Source organism: Oncorhynchus tshawytscha, linkage group LG32, assembly GCF_018296145.1.
Source record: "Oncorhynchus tshawytscha isolate Ot180627B linkage group LG32, Otsh_v2.0, whole genome shotgun sequence".
NCBI lineage: Eukaryota > Metazoa > Chordata > Actinopteri > Salmoniformes > Salmonidae > Oncorhynchus > Oncorhynchus tshawytscha.
The window spans coordinates 3,340,123-3,368,029 of NC_056460.1; the positions used below are offsets into that span (position 1 = coordinate 3,340,123).

Consider the following 27,907-nt stretch of genomic DNA (forward strand, 5'->3'; position numbering starts at 1 on the left):
AGTTATAGGTCCTACAGTAGGTCTATGTTATTGTTAGGTGAAGTTATGGGTCCTACAGTAGGTATATGTTGTTGTTAGGTGAAGTTATGGGTCCTACAGTAGGTCTATGTTAGTTGAGTATATGGGTCCTACAGTAGGTCTATGTTGTTGTTAGTTGATGTTATGTGTCCTACAGTAAGTCTATGTTGTTGTTTGGTGAAGTTATGGGTCCTACAGTAGAGCTATGTTGTTGTTAGGTGAAGTTATGGGTCCAACAGTAGGTCTATGTTAGGTGAAGTTATAGGTCCTACAATAGGTCTATGTTGTTGTTGTTAGGTGAAGTTATGGGTTCTACAGTGGGTCTATGTTAGGTGAAGTTATGGGTCCTACAGTAGGTCTTTGTGGTTGTTAGCTGAAATTGTGGGTCCTATCAAATTATGGGTTATGGTCCTAGTAGGTCTATGTTGTTGTTAGGTGAAGTTATGGGTCAAATGTTGTTGTTAGGTGAAGTTATGGGTCTGGAGTATGCCGTCAGGGGTGCGCCAAGTACTAATGTGAATCACATTTTTTTAAATGTACAAATAATACATTTTCTTCACATTTTCAAACTGTCAATTTATATTTTCCAACAGGGCTATACATTTGGGTGAGGTTTTTTTCTCACCTGAGTAGCCTCGTTTCACTGGCAAAAATAAAATGAAACCATCTAGTGTTCAGCGAAATAGCAACACAATGTCAAATACAGGTAGCTTAGTCAAATAATTAACTTCCAATCACATTAACCGTTACTCTCTCGCGGGAATTCCACTAATGTATGTAGCCAAACGTAGCTGCTGCTCATGTTGGTATCTGTACTGATTGCGCAGGGAGACATAGTAGAGTGGTAACGCACGTGCAAGCAGTTGCTCCCGACGCCACTTGGGTACACTGCAGCATCTACCAACAGGCTCTTGCTGCCAAGGGAATGCCTGACAGCTTGGAAAACGTTTTGGACACCACAGTGATAATGGTTAACTTTTTTAAAGCAAGGCCCCTGAACTCTCGTGTATTTTCTGCACTATGCAATTATATGGGCAGCAACCATGTAACGCTTTTACAACATACAGTGCTGGTTATCAAGGGAGGTTATCAAGGCGCAAAGTATTGACACGTTTTTCTTTTAAATTGAAAGACGAGCTTAAAGTTTTCTTTACCGACCATCATTTTCACTTGTCTGAACGCTTGCATGATGATGAGTTTCTCACATGACTGGCCTATCTGGGTGATGTTTTTTCTCGCCTGATTGATCTGAATCTAGGATTACAGGGACTCTCCGCAACTATATTCAATTTGTGGGACAAAATTGAGGCTATGATTAAGAAGTAGGAGCTGTTCTCTGTCTGCATTACCAAGGACATCACACAGGTCTTTCCATCATTCTATGATTTTTTGTGTGCAAATGAACTCAAGCTTACAGACTATGTCAAATGTGATATAGCGAAGCACCTGAGTTGGGTGCACAATTACGCAGGTACTTTCCCGAAACGGATGACACAAACAACTGGATTCCTTATCCCTTTCATGCCCTGCCTCCAGTCCACTTACCGATATCTTAACAAGAGAACCTCATCGAAATTGCAACAAGCAGTTCTGTGAAAATGTTATTTAATCAGAAGGATTGGGATACTCAGAGTATCCTGCCTTGGCAAATCGCACTGTTAAAACACTGATGCCCTTTGCAACTACGTACCTATGTGAGAGTGGATTCTCGGCCCTCACTAGCATGAAACTAAATACAGGCACAGACTGTGTGCTGAAAATGATTTAAGACTGAGAGACTCCAGTACAACCCAACATTGCAGAGTTATGTGCATCCTTTCAAGCACACCCTTCTCATTAACCTGTGGTGAGTTATTCACAATTTCAATGAACAAAGGTTTTATTTGTAAGATGGTTAAATAAAGAGCAAAATGATTGATTTATATTATTATTAGTGCCCTGGTCCTCTGTCAATTTCCACCAGCTGGGTTGTGATGAACTTATGTTTAATAAATGTATAGTATAGTCAAAAATCAAATCAAATTTATTTATATAGCCCTTCGTACATCAGCTGATATCTCAAAGTGCTGTACAGAAACCCAGCCTAAAACCCCAAACAGCAAGCAATGCAGGTGTAGAAGCACGGTGGCTAGGAAAAACTCCCTAGAAAGGCCAAAACCTAGGAAGAAACCTAGAGAGGAACCAGGCTATGTGGGGTGGCCAGTCCTCTTCTGGCTGTGCCGGGTGGAGATTATAACAGAACATGGCCAAGATGTTCAAATGTTCATAAATGACCAGCATGGTCGTATAATAATAAGGCAGAACAGTTGAAACTGGAGCAGCAGCACGGCCAGATGGACTGGGGACAGCAAGGAGTCATCATGTCAGGTAGTCCTGGGGCATGGTCCTAGGGCTCAGGTCCTCCGAGAGAGAGAGAAAGAGAGAATTAGAGAACGCACTTAGATTCACACAGGACACCGAATAGGACAGGAGAGGTACTCCAGATATAACAAACTGACCCTAGCCCCCCGACACATTAACTACTGCAGCATAAATACTGGAGGCTGAGACAGGAGGGGTCAGGAGACACTGTGGCCCCATCCGAGGACACCCCCAGACAGGGCCAAACAGGAAGGATATAACCCCACCCACTTTGCCAAAGCACAGCCCCCACACCACTAGAGGGATATCTTCAACCACCAACTTACCATCCTGAGACAAGGCTGAGTATAGCCCACAAAGAACTCCGCCATGGCACAACCCAAGGGGGCGCCATCCCAGACAGGATGACCACATCAGTGAATCAACCCACTCAGGTGACGCACCCCTTCCAGGGACGGCAAGAGAGAGCCCCAGTAAGCCAGTGACTCAGCCCCTGTAATAGGGTTAGAGGCAGAGAATCCCAGTGGGAAGAGGGGAACCGGCCAGGCAGAGACAGCAAGGGCGGTTCGTTGCTCCAGAGCCTTTCCGTTCACCTTCCCACTCCTGGGCCAGACTACACTCAATCATATGACCCACTGAAGAGATAAGTCTTCAGTAAGGACTTAAAGGTTGAGACCGAGTTTGCGTCTCTGACATGGGTAGGCAGACCGTTCCATAAAAATGGAGCTCTATAGGAGAAAGCCCTGCCTCCAGCTGTTTGCTTAGAAATTCTAGGGACAATTAGGAGGCCTGCATCTTGTGACCGTAGCGTACATGTAGGTATGTACGGCAGGACCAAATCAGAGAGATACGTAGGAGGAAGCCCATGTGATGCTTTGTAGGTTAGCAGTAAAACCTTGAAATCAGCCCTTGCTTTGACAGGAAGCCAGTGTAGAGAGGCTAGCACTGGAGTAATATGATCAAATTATTTGGTTCTAGTCAGAATTCGAGCAGCCGTATTTAGTACTAACTGAAGTTTATTTAGTGCTTTATCCGGGTAGCCGGAAAGTAGAGCATTGCAGTAGTCTAACCTAGAAGTGACAAAAGCATGGATTAATTTTTCTGCATCATTTTTGGACAAAGTTTCTGATTTTTGCAATGTTACGTAGATGGAAAAAAGCTGTCCTTGAAATGGTCTTGATATGTTCTTCAAAAGAGAGATCAGGGTCCAGAGTAACGCCTTCAGTTTTATTTGGTCCTTCAGTTTTATTTCAGGATTCAACAGAAGATCTCTTTGTTTCTTGGGACCTAGAACAAGCATCTCTGTTTTGTCCGAGTTTAAAAGTAGAAAGTTTGCAGCCATCCACTTCCTTATGTCTGAAACACATGCTTCTAGCAAGGGCAATTTTGGGGCTTCACCATGTTTCATTGAAATGTACAGCTGTGTCATCCGCATAGCAGTGAAAGTTAACATTATGTTTTCGAATAACATCCCCAAGAGGTAAAATATATAGTGAAAACAATAGTGGTCCCAAAACGGAACCTTGAGGAACACCGACATTTACAGTTGATTTGTCAGAGGACAAACCATTCACAGAGACAAACTGATATCTTTCCGACAGATAAGATCTAAACCAGGCCAGAACTTGTCCGTCTAGACCAATTTGGGTTTCCAATCTCTCCAAAAGAATGTGGTGATCGATGGTATCAAAAGCAGCACTAAGGTCTAGGAGCACGAGGACAGATGCAGAGCCTCGGTCCGATGCCATTAAAATGTAATTTACCACCTTCACAAGTGCCGTCTCAGTGCTATGATGGGGTCTAAAACCAGACTGAAGCATTTCGTATACATTGTTTGTCTTCAGGAAGGCTGTAAGTTGCTGCGCAACAGCCTTTTCTAAAATGTTTGAGAGGAATGGAAGATTCGATATAGGCCTATAGTTTTTTATATTTTCTGGGTCAAGGTTTGGCTTTTTCAAGAGAGGCTTTATTACTGCCACTTTTAGTGAGTTTGGTACACATCCGGTGGCTAGAGAGCCGTTTATTATGTTCAACATAGGAGGGCCAAGCACAGGAAGCAGCTCTTTCAGTAGTTTAGTTGGAATAGGGTCCAGTATGCAGCTTGAAGGTTTAGAGGCCATGATTATTTTCATCATTGTGTCAAGAGATATAGTACTAAAACACTTGAGCGTCTCTCTTGATCCTAGGTCCTGGGAGAGTTGTGCAGACTCAGGACAACTGAGCTTTGAAGGAATACGCAGATTTAAAGAGGAGTCCGTAATTTGCTTTCTAATAATCATAATCTTTTCCTCAAAGAAGTTCATGAATTTATCACTGCTAAAGTGAAAGCCATCCTCTCTTGGGGAATGCTGCTTTTTAGTTAGCTTTGCGACAGTATCAAAAAGGAATTTCGGATTGTTCTTATTTTCCTCAATTAAGTTAGCAAAATAGGATGATCGAGCAGCAGTAAGGGCTCTACGGTACTGCACAGTACTGTCTTTCCAAGCTAGTCGGAAGACCTCCAGTTTGGTGTGGCGCCATTTCCGTTCCAATTTTCTGGAAGCTTGCTTCAGAGCTCGGGTATTTTCTGTGTACCAGGGAGCTAGTTTCTTATGAGAAATGTTTAGTTTTTAGGGGTGCAACTGCATCTAGGGTATTGCGCAAGGTTAAATTGAGTTCCTCAGTTCGGTGGTTAACTGATTTTTGTCCTCTGGCGTCCTTGGGTAGACAGAGGGAATCTGGAAGGACATCAAGGAATCTTTGTGTTGTCTGTGAATTTATAGCACGACTTTTGATGTTCCTTGGTTGGGGTCTGAGCAGGTTATTTGTTGCAATTGCAAACGTAATAAAATAGTGGTCCGATAGTCCAGGATTATGAGGAAAAACATTAAGATCCACAACATTTATTCCATGGGACAAAACTTGGTCCAGCGTATGACTGTGACAGTGAGTGGGTCCAGAGACATGTTGGACAAAACCCACTGAGTCGATGATGGCTCCGAAAGCCTTTTGGAGTGGGTCTGTGGACTAGTATAGTGTGTGTGTGTGTGTCACGTTCTGACCTTTGTTTCCTTTGTTTTGTATTTATTTAGTATGGTCAGGGCGTGAGTTGGGGTGGGCAGTCTATGTTTGTTTTTCTATGATTTGGGGATTTGTACGTTTCGGCCTAGTATGGTTCTCAATCAGAGGCAGGTGTCATTAGTTGTCTCTGATTGAGAATCATACTTAGGTAGCCTGGGTTTCACTGTTTGTTTGTGGGTGTTTGTTTCCGTGTCTGTGTACTGTTTTGGGTTTCGTTTATTCCACGTTTATTGTGTTTTGTATTCAGTTGTTCATGTGTACTATTTCTTATTAAAAGAACCATGGACACTTACCACGCCGCATATTGGTCCTCCGATCCTTCTCGCCTCTCCTCTTCGGAAGAAGAGGAGGAAATCCCTTAGTGTGCTAACAATGATGGCAAAAAACAACACTTGCGAGTGTGCTGACCCAGGTGCTAGAGGGGGTACGCAGCTGGAGGTTTCCTCATTAGCATGGAGGAGTTTCTACAACCAAATTGCCCTCGTGACGCAATTTTAACAAACACAGAAAGGGGTCTACATTGGAGACCAAAAGTCGTCTGGCACACTGCTTAGGGGTTCAGCAACTTTAGCTTATTTCTAGCCTACAATCGTCGATGTTACTACTAATGTGAAAACAAGACAAAATATGACTATTGTTGCTCACTTGACAATTGTCAAATTATTTAACAATGTCAATTGTTGTACAAGTTCATGGGTACGCTCTGGGCATCACCTTTTACCTCAAATTAACAATGGATTTCTGCTGTTGTCGGCCTTTAACCATCTGTCTGACTTTGTTGTTCACACAGGAGAGAGACGGGACTATCGTGGATCCTCTGGGGAGCCTCAACAACAACATGATGCTGACGAGGCAGAGAAAAGTCTCTCCAGATCAGAACACCTCAAACACCTGCAGAGACCCACAGGGAAGAAATCTCATTGCTGCTCTGACTGTGGGAAACATTGCACATATTCATCAAAGCTTAAAATACACCAGCGAGTGCACACAGGAGAGAAGCCTTATAGCTGTAATAAATGTGGGAAGAGTTTTACTAATTCAAGAAAGCTGGTATCACACCAGAGAATACACACAGGAGTGAAGCCTTTTAGCTGTGATCAGTGTGGGAAGAGTTTTACTCGGTCAACCAACCTGGTATCACACCAGAGAACACACACAGGAGAGCAGCCTTATAGCTGTGATCAGTGTGGCAAGAGTTTTACTAATTCAAGAAACCTCCTTTCACACCAGAGAACACACACAGGAGAGAAGCCATATAGCTGTGATCAATGTGGCAAGAGTTTTACTCAGTCAAGCAACCTGGTATCACACCAGAGAACACACACCGGAGAGCAGCCATATAGCTGTGAGCAATGTGGAAAAAACTTTTCTTGGATAGGACACCTTAAAGGACACCAGAGAACACACACAGGAGAGAAACCTTATAGCTGTAATCAATGTGGGAAGAGTTTTACTCATTCAAGTTATCTTAAAAAACACCAGAGAACACACACAGGAGAGAAGCGTTATAGCTGTGATCAGTGTGGCAAGAGTTTTACTCATTCATGCAACCTGGTATCACACCAGAGAACACACACAGGAGAGCAGTCATATTGCTGTGATCAATGTGGTAAGAGTTTTGCTCAGTCAAGTAGCCTGGTATCACACCAGAGAATACACACAGGAGAGCAGCCATATAGATGTGATCAGTGTGGCAAGAGTTTTACTCAGTCAAACAATCTGGTATCACACCAGAGAACACACACAGGAGAGAAGCCTTATAGCTGTGATCAGTGTGGCAAGAGTTTTACTCATTCAAGTAATCTGAAAACGCACCAGAGAACACACACAGGAGAGAAGCCTTATAGCTGTCATCAGTGTGGCAAGAGTTTTACTTCGTTAAGCAACCTGGTATCACACCAGAGAACACACACAGGAGAGAAGCCTTTTTGCTGTGATCAGTGTGGCAAGAGTTTTACTCAGTCAAGCAACCTGGTATCACACCAGAGAACACACACAGGAGAGCAGTCATAAAAATTATCAGGGCAAAAGCCTTGAAGAGCACCAGAGAACACACACAGGAGAGAAGCCTTATAGCTGTGATCAATGTGACAAGATATACTCTCATTCAAGTGGTCTGATTAAACATCAGAAAATGCATGCAGGAGATCCACAGAGTGTGGAATGATCTCCAACACCAGACCTACAAGTCGGAAGTTTACATACACCCAACCACTCCTCAAATTTATTTTTAAGAAACTATAGTTTTGGCAAGTCGGGTCGGACATCTACTTTGTGCATGATACAGGTAATTTTTTCAACAATTGTTAACAGACTGACATACACTAAGTTGACTGTGCCTTCAAACAGCTTGGAAAATTCCAGAAAATGATGTCATGGCTTTAGAAGTTTCTGATAGGCTAATTGACATCATTTGAGTCCATTGGAGGTGTACCTGTGGATGTATTTCAAGGCCTACCTTCAAACTCAGTGCCTCCTTGCTTGACATCATGGGAAAATCAAAAGAAATCAGCCAAGACTTCAGAAAAAAAGATTGTAGACCTCCACAAGTCTGGTTCATCCTTGTGAGCAATTTCCAAACGCCTGAATGTACCACGTTCATCTGTACAAAGAATAGTACCACGCAGCTGTCATACCGTTCAGGAAGGTTCTGTCTCCTAGAGATGAATGTACTTTGGTACGAAAAGTGGAAATCAATCCCAGAACAACAGCAAAGGACCTTGTGAAGATGGAGGAAACAGGTACAAAGGTATCTATATCCACAGTAAAACAAGTCCTATATCGACATAACCTGAAAGGCCGCTCAGCAAGGAAGAAGCCACTGCTCCAAAACAGCCATAAAAAAGCTAGACAACTGCACATGAGGACAAAGATCATACTTTTTGGAGAAATGCCCTCTGGTCTGATGAAACAAAAATAGAACTGTTTGGCCATAATGACCATCATTATGTTTGAAGGAAAAAGGGGGAGGCTTGCAAGCCGAAGAACACCATCCCAACCATGAAGCACGGGGATGGCAGCATCATGTTGTGGGGGTGCTTTGCTGCAGGAGCTACTGGTGCACTTCACAAAATAGATGGCGTCATGAGGAAGGAAAATTATGTGGATATATTGAAGCAACATCTCAAGAGATCAGTCAGGAAGTTAATGGGTCTTCCAAAGGGACAGTGACCCCAAGCATACTTCCAAAGTTGTGGCAAAATGGCTTAAGGACAACAAAGTCAAGGTATTGGAGTGGCCATCACAAAGCCCTGATCTCAATCCTATAGAAAATTTGTGGGCAGAACTGAAAAAGCGTGTGCGAGCAAGGAGGCCTACAAACCTGACTCCATTACATCAGCTCTGTCAGGAGGAATGGGCAAAAATTCACCCAACATATTGTGGGAAGCTTTTTGAAGGCTACCTGAAACGTTTGACCCAAGTTAAACAAGTTAAAGGCAATGCTACCAAATACTAATTGAGTGTATGTAAACTTCTGACCCACTGGGAATCTGACGAAAGAAATAAAAGCTGAAATAAATCATTCTCTCTACTATTATTCTGAAATGTCAAATTCTTAAAATAAAGTGGTGATCTTAACTGACCTAAAACGGAATTTTTACGAGGATTAAATGTCAGGAATTGTGAAAAACTGAGTTTAAGTGTAATTTGGCTGAGGTGTATGTAAACTTTCGACTTGTATATACATCATATCACATTTTATTTGTCACATACACATGTTTAGCAGATGTTATTGTGGGTGTAGCAAAATGCTTGTGTTTCTAGCTCCTAACAGTCCAGTAATATAAGAATATATAAATATTCAGGCAAGCGATGTCAGAGCGGCATAGACTAAGTTACAGTAGTATAGGATAGAATACAGTATATACATATGAGATGAGTAATGCATAGACTAAGATACAGTAGAATAGTATAGAATACAGTATATACATATGAGATGAGTAATACATAGACTAATATACAGTAGAATAGGATAGAGTATATACCAGAGGTGGGACAAAGTCATTGTTTTACAAGTCTCAAGTCTTAGCACTCAAGTCCCAAGTCAAGACAAGCTATGGGGCGCAGTCGGGCGATGTTGGCGTTTACACAATTGCCCAACCTTAACACACACACACACACCCTCTCTGTGTGTGGTTACAGTAGGCTAACGTATGTCAATGGTTTTAGGAACAGCAGTAACATCAGGTAGGATTTAGGCTACCAACTGCCTAGCCAGTTGTTGCTCAATCTTGGGTGCAATGTTCACGTTCCCGCACTGACTGACTGTGTGGAGTCTCATTGATTTAATGTTACGTTAGCCTACATGCTACACTAGCAAAACAATTAATTATATAGCTGTCGGCTATATTAGCCACGACTTACCGTTCTTTGTGCAGCTTCAAATGTCGAACATAGTTGGAAGTTGGTGCGCCTCCGTCTGTAATTTTCTTCCCAGATGTTTTGCAAGTTGCAATCCGTTTTTTGTTAATACAGCCTCGTCTTTATATCCGAAAATAAAAATTACTTAATTAAATCAAGCGTCCCAATGGTAAAACGTTTGATTTAATAAAATGTCCATAATATCTACATTAATAGTGGAATGATCATGTTTCACAATATTCCTAAACATAAAAATATATTATCGATCTTCTATTGTGTTATTGACTGAATGTTTGTTCATGTGTAACTCTGTGTTGTTTTTGTCACACTGCTTTGCTTATCTTGTCCAGGTTGCAGTTGTAAATGAGAACTTGTTCCTGATTAAATAAAGGTGAAAAAATAATAATAATACAAAAATGTAGGAGCATCTACATGATGTATTGTTACACCATATAGGAGCAGTACAGACCTAGTCTGTTCATTATATACATCTACATGACGTATTGTTACACCATGTAGGAGCATTACAGACCTAGTCTGTTCATTATATACATCTACATGATGTATTGTTACACCATGTAGGAGCAGTACAGACCTAGTCTGTTCATTATATACATCTACATGATGTATTGTTACACCATGTAGGAGCCGTACAGACCTAGTCTGTTCATTATATACATCTACATGATGTATTGTTACACCATGTAGCAGCAGTATAGAGGTCAGTGGGGGACAAAATTGTTGACACCCTTGATAAAGATGAGATAAACGACTCTATAAAATAAAGAATTCAAATACTGAGCTATATTGTATGTAAAAAATAAAGGGAAATTATATTATTTTATACGAATACAATTGCTCAGAGAAAGAGATATAGTTTAACATGTAATTCTCAAAAGGTAGGGGTCTGAATTATTGCTACCAATGTTTTAAATATTCCAGCACCCTCCCCTTGGGAGGATAACGACACTGAAATGTTTTATGAGATTAGAGAACACATTGGGTGGGATCTTAGACCATTTCTCCATACAGAATCTCTCCAGGTCCTTGATTTATTTTGTCTGTGCTTATGGACTGTCCTGTTCAATTCAAACCACAGGTTTTCAATGGAGTTGAAGTCTGAAGACTGAGATGGCCATTGAAAATGTTGATTTTGTGCCCAATTAACCGTTTCTTCGTGGGTGTTGATGTGTCTAGCTGGAAAATCCACTTATGGCCAAGTTTCAGCCTCCTAGCAGAGAGGTAACCAGGTTTTGGGCTAAAATATCCTGGTAGTGGGTAAAGTTTATTTATTTCATACATACATTTTTGCTCATCTTTATCAAGGGTATCAATAAGTAGGTGCTTATTTTGATATCTAGTTATTTGACTGAATCAGAAATACAGATGTGGAGTAGATGTAGAGTTTGCTTTGAATTGTCATAAAAATCTGACCTAATCAAATAACACTTGTTGCTCTTTGTACGTGTTGATATAATATTCATATTTAATGGAGAGGAAAAAAACGTTTCCCAAAACTGCTTTATAATATTATAATTCATTAAAGGAAAAAAAAAAACTTTCCCTCCTCAACTGCGTTTCCTCCCTCCGGACAGCAGATGGCGATATGTGTCTTTCAGGCGATGTTTCTACTGTGGCGTAAAATCAAGTGGACGGAACGCTCTTCAACAACTGCAGCCACCTCGGTAGCTCGCTAGCCAACAAAGTCGGAACATTCAAGTTCTTTAGACAGTTTCGTGTTTTATTTGACACTATGATTTAAACATACTTATGTGGAAACAACTAGTTACCCCATTTAATTTCATATTTACGTTGTAAGTCAACTAGCTGGCTGGTTAAGTTAGCACTAGTCTGGTAACTAATGCTAGCTAGCTGACATTTCCGACCATGAGGTCACTAAGCTACTCTCCTGATAAAGAAGAGGTGGTCTGCTGCACGGAGAAAGAAGCTCTCGTGAAAGAGGAGGAGGAAGAGGAGGCTGTTACAATACAAAAACAAGTAGAGGGTGTGGCTGTTACCGTGAAAGAAGAAGAGAAAGACGTTTCAGTGAAAGAAAAGAAAGACACCTTCAGAGTGAAAGAGGAAGATGCAGTTGGAGATGAGGATGAAGAGGGGGAGATTACTGTCACATTAGAGGAGGATGAAGAAGAGAAGACGAGATCTGATTAACACCGGTAAATACAGTGAGTACTATCTTATAAAACAGGGACATTGATCTGATTGCCACCAGTAAATACAGTGAGTACTATCTTATAAATCTGTATCTTATAAAACAGGGGCACAAACTCTGCAGTTGTTGAACTAATGTGTGATTTTAAAAGGGCACTACACTTGAATATGTTTTTGTACTGTAGGAATTGTTCATGACGTCCTCCAGTGATTTTTAACTTTTCCTGTTGAAAAGTAATATATAAATACAGTAAAGTATAAACACACTAAAGGGAAACAAATAAATGTCTTGAGCAAAATAGTTTTTTGCAAGCTTGAAGGAGTGAGTGATGTTATAGTAAAGCCTTCAGGGAGTTGGCTTGATGGGAAGTCGTGATGTCATCCAATAGGAGACAGATCTTCATGTGAATATTCCTTATTCTTTTTAAAATCCTTCCTGTTCTGTCAAGTTGGTTGTTGATCATTGCTAGAAAGCCATTTTCAAGTCTTGCCATTGACTTTCAAGACGATTTAAATCCAATCTGTAACTAGGCCACTCAGGAACATTCAATGTCATCTTGGTAAGCTCCTCCAGTGTAGAGTTGGCCTTGTGGTTTAGATTATTGTCCTGTTAAGACAGTTTTTCATATTCAGATCTCTGAAATGCACCTACGTAACATTTAGTGTCTCCTTATATTACGCTGGGAAACAGTTTATGGGCACAGAAATCCTAAATAATTTCAGTGAATGCAGGATGCCATGTTTTCATTTGTTGGCTTTATGTAGGCTGTTGTATTTTACATAGTTGGCAATAAAAGTTACTTTTAGATTTGTATCATTTTTATTTAGATTTAGATAGAATGTAGATTATTCACAGACAATGATTTTGAGATACTATTATAATTTAAATGAAACTGTTCCACGGAAATGTGCATATGAAAATCATAACCGGCACACATATTGGTAGAAATGGTCAGATAAATCGGCACTACAACTGGAAAAGGTTGCAGACTGCTGGTGCAGTCTATTAGCCTATTACTGAAAATTTCAGGAGCAGAACGGCAAAATTTACGAAGTCCAGCAGCAGAGAGGGGCTCCCTCTGGTCGGGTTATGTTGACGACCGGCTCCCTCTGGTCGGGTTATGTTGACGACCGGCTCCCTCTGGTCAGGTTATGTTGACGACCGGCTCCCTCTGGTCGGGTTATGTTGACGACCGGGCCCCTCTGGTCGGGTTATGTTGACGACCGGGCCCCTCTGGTCGGTTTATGTTGACCGGGCCCCTCTCTGGTCGGTTTATGTTGACGACCGGCTCCCTCTGGTCGGGTTATGTTGACGACCGGGCCCCTCTGGTCGGTTTATGTTGACGACCGGGCCCCTCTGGTCGGTTTATGTTGACGACCGGCTCCCTCTGGTCGGGTTATGTTGACGACCGGCTCCCTCTGGTCGGGTTATATTGATGACTGGCTCCCTCTAGTCATTTGTGTGTATAATTTATTTAATCAAACAGCGTGCTTAAAGCATCAGACAAGTTCAGTACATATAGATTTTATAAAAACACATGGGGCGATTGGTAGAAAGAACAGATGACTGACTCTTGGTTGACCAAGATGTATTTTAGTTGGGGACAGCACTGGAACATGATTCTGGGGCTCCCGAGTGGCACAGCAGACACGGCATCTCAGTGCTTGAGGTGTCACTACAGACACCCATGTTCAAATCCAGGCTGTATCACGAAAGGCCGTGATTGGGAGTCCAATAGGACGTCATCCAGCGTCATCCAGGGTAGGCAGTCATTGTAAATGAGAATATGTTCTTAACTGACTTGCCTAGTTAAATAAAAGTTAGATTTAAAGAAATTAAAAATTGTGTTTCATGACAAACCATTTTATACAAATCCGTCAAGGCACCAACTTTGAGAAGGGTTTAAAACAAAGGTTTCAAACCAATTCATGAATGTAATTGAATCTAGGTATGTCTTGCCTTTAATGTAAGGGCATGAAAAAAAAATGTCTGAATATGATACAATGACTTATCAACAGCTCTAATAATTTGACCCCCACAGGAAATCTACACCGGCAATTCTAGAATATACGATATATCCTAGAAACCTGGTTAAACTATCATTATGACATCATGGATGAATTCTAGAATATACTATATAGCCTAGAAATCTGGTTAAACTATCATTTTGACCTCATGGATGAATTCTAGAATATACTATATAGCCTAGAAACCTGGTTAAACTATCATTATGACATCACTTATGGCCAGTCCTTGTATTCATAGTGTAATGAATTCAGGGGGTAGCCCTGAGCTGAACTCAAACCTGGGTCCAGCGACTGTCAAGCCAACACCTTATAACTGTTACGCCATGTGGTGTCTGAAGTTCGTGACGAGGTCGCTAGGTGTTGGGTTACGGTTTCTACAATATCATTCTCTATGAATTTGAGTGGTTACACTTCTTCTTCCTCCACCCCTCAGCTGTTTACCAAACCAGGTCTCTGGGCAGCCATTTTGTTGCTGTTTAAAAATCCACACAACCCAGCAATCTGCAGTTCAAACAATAACAAATCTGTCATTCCACCACTGTTTTGGTAATAAAATGATTATGGGGTTGGAGAAATGTAACTACAGACAGACAGACCTATGGATGCAAGGACTGACCATCCATGATATCAACATTATAGTTTGAACCATGTTTTAAACATGTTGAGGCTATACAGTGTTGATGTACATTGTTTCTAAACATTATAGTAAAAAAAGCTTATTTGGGGATCTGATGGGGTACAACAGTTGAACTAAGCTCATGAAGCATGTGTTATATTCTTCAAGAATCAATGGCTATAAATAATTTAAAAGTCACAATATGGATTTAGCAATTGCAGATTTCCGCTTTTACACCAATAATCAGCTCAACTGCAGAGTTTTTGCCTCTGTTTGTAAGACAGTACTTACTAGTGTTTATCAGGGAACGGTTTCTCAAAACCATCTTATGGCTAAATTCATCGTTAGAACCATTGGATGCCTTAAAACTTGATAGGGACTAGGTCCCTGTGGCGGGATCAAATCAGCGGAAATTTTAGAGCGAGTCTTGAAATCATACTCCATGTTTTCACTTTCATAACATCCTGTGGTGAGCCCCAAGAAAGGACGTGCCTATACGTCACCAAACCAAGGATAAAGCAGCCCAAAAATGCCAGCACTGGCGACATCGTGTGGAAGCTGTAGGCGTTTACAGGGCATCCCCATGTATTTTCTTCAGCCTTAGACAATACATTGACTGGCGGATGAATATTATTTTTGTGTTTTTGGTGAACAGTTTTTCGAAGGATTTTTACTCCTAAACACGTTATGTTATAGCCACAGACACGATTTAACCCGTTTTAGAGACGGCAGAGTGTTTTTTATACACACACACACACTCATCATATGCATATACTATATTCCTGGCATGAGTAGCAGGACGCTGAAATGTTGCGCGATTTTTAATAAAAAGCTGCGAAAATTCGCAGCCTCCTTAACAGGCTTTAGATGCGTTTGGGAAACAGGGCCCAGATATCCAGTTTCATCCTCTTCTTCCTCCTCCTTTTTCGATGTAAGAGTCATCTCCTCCTTCACACCATAAACTGCATACTCCTCTTCTTTTCCTGTAACATCCTCCTCCTCTAACACTCTGAACGCGTCTTCCTCTTCTTTCACAGTAACGGCCTCACCCTCTACTTCTTGTTTTACTGTGATATCCTCCTCTTCTTTAGCAGGATAGTAGCTTAGTGACCGCATGGTCGGAGGTGTTAGCTAGGCTAATGCTAACTTAACCAGACCGCTCGCTGACTAATAACAACAACAACACCGTAAATATGAAATCAAATCGGATAACTAACTAGACGACAGAAGTGGGTTCAAAACACAGTGGCTAATAAACACGAAAGCGTCTAAAGAGCTTTATTGGTTCAGCTATTTTGTCTAGCGAGCTACCGAGGTGTCAGACTAACTATTATTGCTTCTGAAAGCTGGTGAAAGAAGCGTTCCGTCCACTAGATTATACGTCACACCAACAGCATCGCCTTAAATTTCCAGACCGCCATCTGCTGACTGGAGTGGGTAACGCAGATAACAAGTTAAAGTGTAGGAAGCGTGAGTTTTTACTCACCAGTGTAACAATACAGTGTGGTTAAAGACTTAGTAAGCTAGTTGTAGACACGATGTGATTACCTATAAGTACAAACAGTTATGTTTTTGCGTTATTACATATTTATTAACTTATTTTGTGAACTCTTCCAAACTACCCACAATGCAGTATTTCTTCACGTCATATGGATGATCAACTCTGTGCTACTGTCTTTGTATGCCAGTGTAACGGTGTAATGAAGTTACATATTTTAAATATATTTAACCTTTTATTTAACAAGACAAGTCAGTTAAGAACAAATTATTATTTACATTGACGGCCTGCCCCTGCCAAACCCTAACCCAGAGACGATGCTTGGCCAATTGTGCGCTGCCCTATGCGACTCCAAATCACGGCTTGTTATGATACAGCCTGGTTTTGAACAAGGGGCTGTAGTGAAGCCCCTAGCACTGAGATGCCGTACATTAGACTGCTGCGCTTCTCGTGTGTTTACATTACACTCAGTGTAATACACTCAGTGATAAATCTTTGGGATTCTGGGTAATCCACAGCAGATTTTTGGAGAATTTGAAAATTGAGTGGTCCTGGGATAGAAATGTATGAAGTTGACATTACATCATAAAATCCAACTTTTAAACCATACATTAGCAATTTATGTTTTAATAACTACTGTTGTTGGTTTGGCGTCAAATAAACCTCTCTTTATATGTTTCTTGCCGAATCTCAGATTTCCATGTGGGTTTTATGCTAAAGTTCCCTCTTTCAAGTTGGTAGCAAACTGGAAAATGCATCTTCTTTAGGAGTGCTATTTTTACCCTGTCGACTACGGATCGTTCATCCACACTTTGTGTCTCATCAATGCAGGTAATTTATGACAAATGTATAAAGTATATGTTTTATAAACTCATGAACACCAGCCAGTTTATTTACCCAGTTTTGTTAGTTTAGGTGTATTATACTTCTTCGCCACCAGACGGGGACATTGAGTAATCGTCCAGGTTAATTTGATCATTTTTGATACTATAATGGATGACAGTTTATTCTGATGTAGTGAATATGAGACACATGAAAATAATGTCTTTATTTTTATTATAGTAAATTATGAATTAGTAGAAATTCTTAAATCCACTATACGATCACAATAACTTTGATAGACATTTCAACTGTTTTTTTTGTCAGTATATTATAGGGCAGATTTATGGAGAATTGCTGTGGGAGTGCTATTTATATCCCGTCACTACTGATCATCCATCCATACTGTGTGTGTCCCATCATTGCAGCTTTGGAAATAAATGAACTATCCATCCATTGCACCTTCCTGTGTTGACTCACTGACTTGAGAGTCCAGGAAGGTCACACTAGGTCGATATCTAGCTCAAGCTTGCAAACATTAAACACACCTTCATTTCCATTAACTACATCACACCTGCCCAGACCCACTAGAACACACCTCCATCTCCATTAACTACATCACACCTGCCCAGACCCACTAGGACACCCCCCCCATCTCCATTAACTACATCACACCTGCCCAGACCCACTAGAACACACCTCCAACTCCATTAACTACATCACACCTGCCCAGACCACTAGAACGCGCCTCAATCTCCATTAACTACATCACACCTGCCCAGACCCACTAGAACACACCCCAATCTCCATTAACGACATCACACCTGCACAGACTCACTAGAACACACCTCCATCTCCAGCACCCGCATTAGCACCATTTTATTTCTATCCTTTGCCCACTCACTTTCAACTTTTAGATAATAAAGCATTTTACCATTCTATTGAATTAACAACAGAGGATTGGCTGATTTCCAGGTTTTAACTATAATATTTAAGATGACTGATTAGAAAAGTATCATCCAACCATCGGGTATCTCATTGCATCCTCATATGCCATATCTTGAAATATACAGACAGATGCATTAAAAGTCATTTTACATTGTACAACTGTACTTCCGACAGCCAACTTTTTAACTCCTGCCATAACTTTATGATGTCATAACATTCCCAGAAGGATTATTGAGTCATTGTTAGTTTTACACTTAAGACATGACTCTGCCGTTGTGCTGTAGAATTTGTGAATTTGGTCTCTTGTATAATAAGGGACTATCATTTGCCCAACATCACAGGCCACAGACTTTGATACAGTTAAAGACCTCCAAAAGTGTTTTAATGGGGTTTCTCCCTGTGCACCTGCCAATTTAAATCCATTAAATGAGACAAGTTACCAGACAGGGCATATTGCTGATGCTCTTCCCATTGATAACCTGAATGACAATTATCTTGTGGGCGGTGGTCGTGATGATGGCCTATTGGATGACGTCGTCCATCGGGATTCCCCCAAAAATGAAGACTGACACTGGAGTCAGATGTGAAGGAGGAGGTTGATCACCAGGAGTCAGATGTGAAGGAGGAGGTTGATCACCAGGAGTCAGATGTGAAGGAGGAGGTTGATCACCAGGAGTCAGATGTGAAGGAGGAGGTTGATCACCAGGAGTCAGATGTGAAGGAGGAGGTTGATCACCAGGAGTCAGATGTGAAGGAGGAGGTTGATCACCAGGAGTCAGATGTAAAGGAGGAGGTTGATCACCAGGAGTCAGACGTGAAGGAGGAGGTTGATCTTCAGGAGTCAGATGTGAAGGAGGAGGTTGATCTTCAGGAGTCAGATGTGAAGGAGGAGGTTGATCATCAGGAGTCAGATGTGAAGGAGGAGGTTGATCATCAGGAGTCAGATGTGAAGGAGGAGGTTGATCATCAGGAGTCAGATGTGAAGGAGGAGGTTGATCATCAGGAGTCAGATGTGAAGGAGGAGGTTGATCATCAGGAGTCAGATGTGAAGGAGGAGGTTGATCACCAGGAGTCAGATGTGAAGGAGGAGGAGGTTGATCATCAGTGAACATCTAGGATTGTGGCTGGGCTGGCGTTTCCACTTCCAGCTTGGTCATATATTTTGATACATTGAACGTTGATATTTTGAACCTATGTTATATATTTGTACCTCCTGTTTCATGAAGTGATGTCACTGAGTACTGCCCCTATATATAGAGTTCATTCGGAAAGTATTCAGACCCCTTCACTTTTTCTACATTTTGTTACGTTACAGCCTTATTCTGACATGGATTAAATAATTTTTTCCCCCTCATCAATCTACACACAATACCCATTAATGACATGACAATACCCCACAATGACATCACAATACCCCATAATGTTATCACAATACCCAATATTGACATCACAATACCCAATATTGACATCACAATACCCCATAATGAAGCTTGTAGGCTTATGCCTATTTGGGCAGTGCGTGTGGCAATAGGCTTCGCTGATTATTGAGTTGCGGCTGTCAGTGAAAAGCATCTCAAATATGTGTGAAATATAATTTCAGTATAATTTAAAATGTTGAGACAAGAAGAAGGGGAGGGTTGTGTGGTGGTGCTGGCTTCCACCAATTCTTGCTCCTTCATTGTTTCATTGTGTGAATTAATTGAGTTTATTTTATCAATTCCCCATTACAAATGTCACCAGTAGTAAATGTACCGTTACTTCCTGTCATTTGGTTACATTCATTTCTGTTAATGCATGTATTAATTACAGTCATTTACCGTTGTCATTCTCGGAGTGGAAACATCTGTTCAAAACCTGCTCCACTTGTGAGAAACCAGTTTTGGTTTATTTCAGAACCATCATTTACAAGATTCATCCATTTTTTTCATTGTCTTTTTGTTTGGAGTTCTCCATGTGAGCAATAAGCTTATCTGGTTTCTCTGTCCTGATAATGTTGAGGGAGTGCGTGTCTGGTTTCTCTGTCCTGATAATGTTGAGGGGGCGCGTGTCTGGTTCTCTGTCCTGATAATGTTGAGGGAGCGCGTGTCTGGTTTCTCTGTCCTGGTAGTGTTGACTGGGCGTGTGTCTGGTTTCTCTGTCCTGGTAATGTTGAGGGGCGTGTGTCTGGTTTCTCTGTCCTTATAATGTTGTGGGGCGCATGTCTGGTTTCTCTGTCCTGATCATGTTGAGGGAGCGCCCACCTGAGCATAGAACTAATTGGCCTGCTGTGCTGAAATGTAGGAAAATGTTGTTGTTCTTTACATCCAACCCAAAAATGTCACTCAACCAGATGCATATGAACTACTATATCATGTCTGCATTATAAATAGTCTATCACTAGTTAACTGAAATATGTTAGTTTTTGTATTGTCTAGTTTTTTTGTGTTTTTTTTAACATTTAGGGGTTTTTGTAAGTCTAGGTTTATGTAGGTCTATGGTGGCCTGAATTGGTTTCCAATCAGAGGTAGCTGTTTATCGTTGTCTCTGATTGGGGACCATATTTAGGTAGCCATATTCCTTGGGTATTTTGTGGGTTCTTGGTCTATGTTTATTTGCCTGACTGCACTACCCATATTCGCTTCACGGTTCGTTTTGTATTGATAGTTTGTTCAGTGTTCTGTCTTTAATTAAAAAAGAATATACGCTTACCACTCTGCGCCTTGGTCTCCTCCATACAACGACTGTGACAGAAGAACCCACCATAAAAGGACCAAGCAGATTGTTCCGGAGGAGCAGTCAGTATGGACATGGGAGGAAATTCTGGAGGGAGCAGGACCCTGGACGCAGCCGGGGGAGTATCGCCTTTCTAAGGAGGAGATAGAGGCAGCGAAAGCGGAATGGCGATACTACGAGGAGAAGTACCGAGGGGACAGGACTCTGCCATGGAATCAGGTAGAAATAGCGCAGGAGGAACGATGACATTAGGAGGGGACACGGCTAGCACGGAAGCCCGAGAAGCAGCCCCAAGAAATGTTTTGGGTGGTGCACACGAGGAGATTGGCTGAGTCAGGTTGGAGACCTGAGCCAACTCCTTGTGCTTACTGTGGGGAGCATGTGACTGGTCAGGCACCGTGTTATGCAGAGATTCGCACGGTGTCTCGAGTTCGCATTCATAGCCCGGTGCGCTCTATTCCAGCTCCTCGCATTTGCCAGGCTAGAATGGGCATCCAGCCAGGACGCATTGAGCTAGCTCTACGTCCCAGATCTTCAATGCGTCTTCACGTATCCTGTGCCTGCTTCCCACACTCGCCCTGAGGTGTGTGTCACCAGCCCGGTACCGGCACTACGCACCAGGTACCCAGGCGACTCGGCAGTCCAGAGCTTCCGGCGACAGTACCTAGTCCAGAGCTTCCGGCGACAGTACCTAGTCCAGAGCTTCCGGCGACAGTACCTAGTCCAGAGCTTCCGGCGACAGTACCTAGTCCAGAGCTTCCGGCGACAGTACCTAGTCCAGAGCTTCCGGCGACAGTACCTAGTCCATTTCCTCATTAGAACACCATGTCCTCGTTAGAACACCATGTCCTCGTTAGAACACCATGTTCTCATTAGAACACCATCTTTACTCTGTTCAGCAGTCAGATGCTTCCTAGAAACATCTTTACTCTGTTCTAGAGGTCGACTGATTAATCGGAATGGCTGATTAATTAGGGCCGATTTCAAGTTTTCATAACAATCGGAAATTGGTATTTTTGGACGATTTTCTTTTATATATATTTAAATATTTTTTTATACCTTTTATTTAACTAGGCAATTCAGTTAAGAACAAATTCATATTTTCAATGACGACCTAGGAAAGGTGGGTTAACTGCCTTGTTCAGGGGCAGAACGACAGATTTTCACCTTGTCAGCTCGGGGGATCCAATCTCGCAACCAACGCAATAACGACCTGCCTCTCTCTCGTTGCACTCCACAAGGAGACTGCCTGTTACGCGAATGCAGTAAGCCAAGGTAAGTAGCTAGCTAGCATTAAACTTATCTTATAAAAAACAATCAATCATAATCACTAGTTAACTACACATGGTTGATGATATTACTAGATATTATCTAGTGTCCTGCGTTGCATATAATCTGACTGAGCATACAAGTATCTAAGTATCTGACTGAGCGGTGGTAGGCAGAAGCAGGCGCGTAAACATTCATTCAAACAGCTCTATCGTGCATTTTGCCAGCCGCTCTTCGTTGTGCGTCAAGCATTGCGCTGTTTATGACTTCAAGCCTAACACCTCCCGAGATGAGGCTGGTGTAACCGAAGTGAAATGGCTAGCTAGTTAACGCGCGCTAATAGCATTTCAAAAGTCACTCGCTCTGAGCCTTGGGGTGGTTGTTTCCCTTGCTCTGCATGGGTAATGCTGCTTCGAGGGTGGCTGTTGTCGATGTGTTCCTGGTTCGAGCCCAGGGAGGAGCGAGGAGAGGGACGGAAGCTATACTGTTACATTGGCAATACTAAAGTACCTATAAGAACATCCAATAGTCAAAGGTTAATGAAATACAAATGGTGTAGAGGGAAATATTCCTATAATTCCTGTAATAACTACAACCTAAACCTAAAATGTTTCATTATTTACTTGAGGCTAAATTGATTTTATTGATGTATTTTATTAAGTTAAAATAAGTGTTCATTCAGTATTGTTGTAATTGTCTTTATTACAAATAAAAAAATAAAAAATTGGCCGATAAATTGGTATCTGTCACGGTTTTCCTCCTCTTCATCTGAAGAGGAGAGGCTCGGAGGACCAATATGCGGCGTGGTAAGTGTCCATTGTTCTTTTATTAAGAAAATCTCAACATGAACACAACTACAAAACAAGAAACGTGAAAACCCGAAACAGTCCCGTGTGGCACAAACACTGACACAGGAAACAATCACCCACAAAATACCCAAAGAATATGGCTGCCTAAATATGGCTCCCAATCAGAGACAACGATAAACACCTGCCTCTGATTGAGAACCAATCCAGGCAACCATAGACTTACCTAGACACCTAAAAGAACACAACCCCGTAAATCTACAAAAACCCCTAGACAAGCCAAAACACACAAATCACCCATGTCACACCCTGGCCTAACCAAAATAATAAAGAAAACAAGGATAACTAAGGCCAGGGCGTGACAGTATCGGCTTTTTTGGTCCTCTAATAATCGGTATCGGCATTGAAAAATCCTAATCGGTCGAAACTGGGCCAATCGTCTTGCCCAGAAGTGGCGCGAGAACACAATTTCCTCATTAGAGCGCCGTTTCCTCGTTAGAATGCCATATCTGTCAAAATTACCAACACAAACTTAATTAAACTCTTCTTCTGGATGTATCTCAGCAAAAAGAGGGGAGAGGGAAACATCTCTACTCTGTTCAGCAATCTTCTGCTTCATAGAAACATCTTTACTCTGTTCTTCAATCAGCTGCTTCCTAGAAACATCTCTACTCTGTTCAGCAATCTTCTGCTTCATAGAAACATCTTTACTCTGTTCATCAATCTGCTGCTTCCTAGAAACATCTCTACTCTGTTCATCAATCTGCTGCTTCCTAGACATCCAATTGTCAACTGTAGGGATCCTCTCTTCATTGAGGTTCTACAAACTCTCACCTTTGTGGTTCTCAAAGGAGAGGTCAACTCAGGAGGTTTACCGAATTCAGGATCACCCATAAATGTCTGACAGATCGACCATGGTGGGATCGCTGACATACTAGACTTGCTCCCGGTGACTTTCTTAGAGCGCATGCTGGGAACACTCTAGGGTACTTTTCTGATAAAACATCAGGTTCCTCAATTCTGGGTTCCTTACAAACGACAGGATTTGGCACAACCTTCCTCCAGCCAAATAATTTCCCAATATGAATGAGACCCTGTTCACCGGTAGGCTAGGCCTCACTCCAACGACAACGGAATGAGAAATATTTTAAGGTTATACCAAGGATCATTTTGCTATTACATTTTGAATTGTAAGACCAATGGATGTATCAACAAAAAATATTAAATTATTTCATGTCAAAAAATGATTTGTCCGTACTGCTATAACCCATAGTAACACATTGGATAACATTCACAACATGGAACAACAGTAACCATAATAACACATTGGATAACATTCACAAGATGGAACAACAGTAACCATAGTAACATTGTTTCCCCCAAAACATCTAAAGGAAGTTTGTTGGTGTTTGTCCTATATCTGGTGTTTGTCCTATATCTGGTGTCTGTCCTATATCTGTGAGATTTGTTTGGATGTCTTTAATTATTTATGTCAGTAAAGTCTTTCCACATTTTGTTACGTTACAGCCTTATTCTACAATAAATAAAAATCCTCATCAATCTACGCACAATACCCTGTAATGAAAAAGCGAAAATAGGTTTTTAGAAAAAATGTCACATTTATTAAAAGAAAAAACATGATTATTATTATTTATTATTAACATAGGTATTCAACCTGTTTGCTATGAGACTCGAAATTGAGCTCAGGTGCATACTGTTTCCATCATCATGTACAGCACTTCGAGAAATCAGCTGATCTAAGAAGGGCTATTTAAATAAATTTGCCCAAATGCGATATGCCATCCCATCTGGTTTGTGCTTAGTGGGACTATCATTTGTTTTTCAGCAGGACAATGACCCAAAACACCTTCAGGCTGTGTTAGGGCTATTTGACCAAAAAGGAGAGTGATGGAGTGCTGCTTCAGATGACCTGGCCTCCACAATGAATTGGACCGCAGAGTGAAGGAAAAGCAGCCAATAAGTGCTCAGCATATGTGGGAACTTCTTCAAGATGGTTGGAAAAGCACTCCAGGTGAAGCTGGTTGAGAGAATGCCAAGAGTGTGCGAAGCTGTCATCAAGGCAAAGGGTGGCTACTTTGAAGAATCCAAAATATATTTTGATTTGTTTACCACTTTTTTTGGTTACTACATGATTCTATATGTGTTTTCATAGTTTAAGATTACTCTACAATGTAGATAATAGTAAAAATAAAGACAAACCCTGGAATGAGTAGGTGTGTCCAAACTTTTAACTGGTACTGTATATCTCTTTCATGTTTTTACATTCGGTTACAAAAGTCTATTTCTTACCACTTCTTCCATAGTTAAACATGTAAGGAAAGATTGTTTTTAAATCAAAAGGGATGCTGTAAAAAATATATTGAATTCGAAAGGATTTACCCAGCCTACAAAGCACGACAGCCACTCTATGATGACCAGTTCTGCTCTTTTATTGAGGGATCTAGTCTAGATTAAACCTCATAGGAAGACAGTTTTATCATGTGGAGGTTTCATTCAGGTCTCTGTTTAACTAGATACTCTGTTTGTCTTTGGCAGGAGAGAGACCAGACTCTCGCTATGACAGCAGGAAGAGTAATTTGGGGGAACCAGACCCAGAGATGCCCAAACCAGCGTAACAACACCACTGCTCCCACTGTGAAAAAAATATTTTCCGGATCAGGGGACTTAAAAGCTCATGAGAGGACACACACAGGAGAAAAGCCTTTCCAATGCTCCCACTGTGAAAAGAGTTTTGTTCAGTTAGGAAGCCTGAAGGAGCATGAGTGGATGCACACAGGAGAAAAGCCTTATCACTGTTCCCAGTGTGGAATGCGTTTTACTGTGTTAACTAATCTGAAAAGGCATGAGAGAATACACACAGGAGAAAATCCGTATCACTCTTCCCACTGTGGAATGAGTTTTATTCAGTTAGCGAGCCTGAAGGCGCATGAGTGGACACACACAGAAGAAAAGCCTTTCCAGTGTTCCCAGTGTAGAAAGATTTTTACCCTGTTGGCTAACCTGAAAAGGCATGAGAGAATACACACAGGAGAAAAGCCTTACCACTGCTTCCAATGTGAAAAGAGATTTTCCCAATCAGGGAACCTAAAAGCTCATGAATGGACACACACGGGAGAAGAACCTTTCCATTGTTCCCAGTGTAGAAAGCGTTTTACCGTGTTAGCTAACCTGAAAAGGCATGAGAGAATACACACAGGAGAAAAGCCTTACCACTGCTTCCAATGTGAAAAGAGATTTTCCCAATCAGGGAACCTAAAAGCTCATGAATGGACACACACGGGAGAAGAACCTTTCCATTGTTCCCAGTGTAGAAAGCGGTTTACCGTGTTAGCTAACCTGAAAAGGCATGAGAGAATACACACAGGAGAAAAGCCTTACCACTGCTTCCAATGTGAAAAGAGATTTTCCCAATCAGGGAACCTAAAAGCTCATGAATGGACACACACGGGAGAAGAACCTTTCCATTGTTCCCAGTGTAGAAAGCGTTTTACCGTGTTAGCTTACCTGAAAAGGCATGAGAGAATACACACAGGAGAAAAGCCTCATCACTGTTCCCACTGTGGAATGAGTTTTATTCAGTCAAGGAGCTTGAAGGAGCATGAGTGGACGCACACAGGAGAAAAGCCTTTCCAATGTTCCCAGTGTAAAAATAGATTTTCCAGAGTAGTGGACCTAAAAGCTCAGGAGAGGAAACACCCAGCAGAAAAGCCTTTCCACTGTTCCCATTGTAGAACGAGTTTTACAGTGTTAGCTACCCTGAAAAGGCATGAGAGAAAACACACAGACGAAAAGCCGGGTACCGATGACGTGGATGTCGATTTAAGGCAGTCGCCCGCACCTCTCCGATTCAGAGGGGTTGGGTTAAATGCGGAAGACATATTTCAGTTGAATGCATTCAGTTGTACAAATGACTAGGAATCCCCCTTTGCCTATAGAGCTCTGCTATAAACATGAGAGAAATGTTAGATTTTATGTTCTGCATTATAATTATCATTATGGCGGCCACCAAGTTAAGAAATTATGGTATGTTCTGAAAACTGACTTCAGGTTTTTGAGGAATCCAGTCTCGCAGGAAGACAGTTTTATTTTATGGAGGTTTAATTTAGTTCTCTTCTTAGTATTTAACTAAATACTCTGTCTTTGGTATGAGAGGGACTAGACTTATCACTGTTCCCACTTTGGAATGAGTTTTATTCAGTTAGGGAGCCTGAAGGAGCATGAGTGGACAAACACATGAGAGAAGCCATACCACTGCTCCCAGCGTTAAAAACTGATTTTCACGAGTAGGAGACCTAAAAGCTCACAAGAGGACACACACAGGAGAAAAGCCTTTCCAATACTCCCAGTGTGTAAAGAGTTTTGTCTGGTTAAGGAGCCTGAAGGAGCATAAGAAGACACACACCAAAAAAGCTCTACCACTGCTCTCTTTCTGTGTGGAAGGACATTTTCCCAATCACAGAACCTGAAATCACATGAGAGAATAAAGGCGCTGTGTTCTGACTTATATTTTCTGACTGAGAATTTGTGTTTTTGTTTATGCCACGTAAAATCATATTGTTTATGATTATACCTGTCTATATAAGGTCCCACATTTGACAATGCCCATCAGAGCAAACACCAAGCAATGAGGTCGAAGAAATTGTCCATAGAGCTCCGAGACAGGATTGTGTCGATTCACAGATCTGGGGAAGGGTACCAAAAAATGTCTTCAGCATTGAAGGTCCCCAAGAACAGTTGTCACCATCATTCTAGAATGGAAGAAGTTTGGAACCACCAAGACTCTACCTAGAGCTGGCTGGCCGCGGGCCAAACTGAGAAATGGGGGTAGAAGGGCCTTGGTCAGGGAGGTGACCAAGAACCCGATGGTCACTCTGACAGAGCTCCAGAGTTCCTCTGTGAAGATGGGAGAACCTTCCAGAAGGACAACCATCTCTGCAATACTCCACCAATCAGACCTTTATAGTAGAGTGGCCAGACGGAAACCACTCTTCAGTAATAACAGGACAGCCCGCTTGGAACCAAAAGGCAACTAAAGACTGAACTATTTGGCCTGAATGCCAAGCGTCTCGCCTGCCGTAAAGCATGGTGGTGGCAGCATCATGCTGTGGGGATGTTTTTCAGCGGAAGGGACTGGGAGACTAATCAGAAAGAGAAAGATGAACGGAGCAAAGTACAGAGAGAACCCTGATGAAAACCTGCTACAGAGAACTCAGGACCTCA

The 27,907-nt window shown here is 41.7% G+C and overlaps 1 protein-coding gene across 4 annotated transcripts in view; it reads left to right on the top strand.

Annotated features, from left to right (window-relative positions):
* The window catches only part of LOC112230431 (zinc finger protein 2 homolog), a 29,561-nt gene extending 2,368 nt beyond the window's left edge, over nucleotides 1-27,193 (top strand). The window contains exons 1-2 of one of the 4 annotated variants that reach the window (XM_042310841.1): nucleotides 11,916-11,975; nucleotides 25,223-27,193. In XM_042310841.1, the coding sequence (XP_042166775.1) occupies nucleotides 25,244-26,602 (1,359 nt within the window). In that variant the 5' untranslated portion in view covers nucleotides 11,916-11,975; nucleotides 25,223-25,243 and the 3' untranslated portion in view covers nucleotides 26,603-27,193. Of the gene's footprint in view, nucleotides 1-6,229; nucleotides 11,985-24,636; nucleotides 24,699-25,222 lie in introns of those variants that run through there. The other 3 variants (XM_042310840.1, XM_042310839.1, XM_024396738.2) reach the window with 3 other exon arrangements.
* Nucleotides 27,194-27,907: the final 714 nt, after the last annotated feature.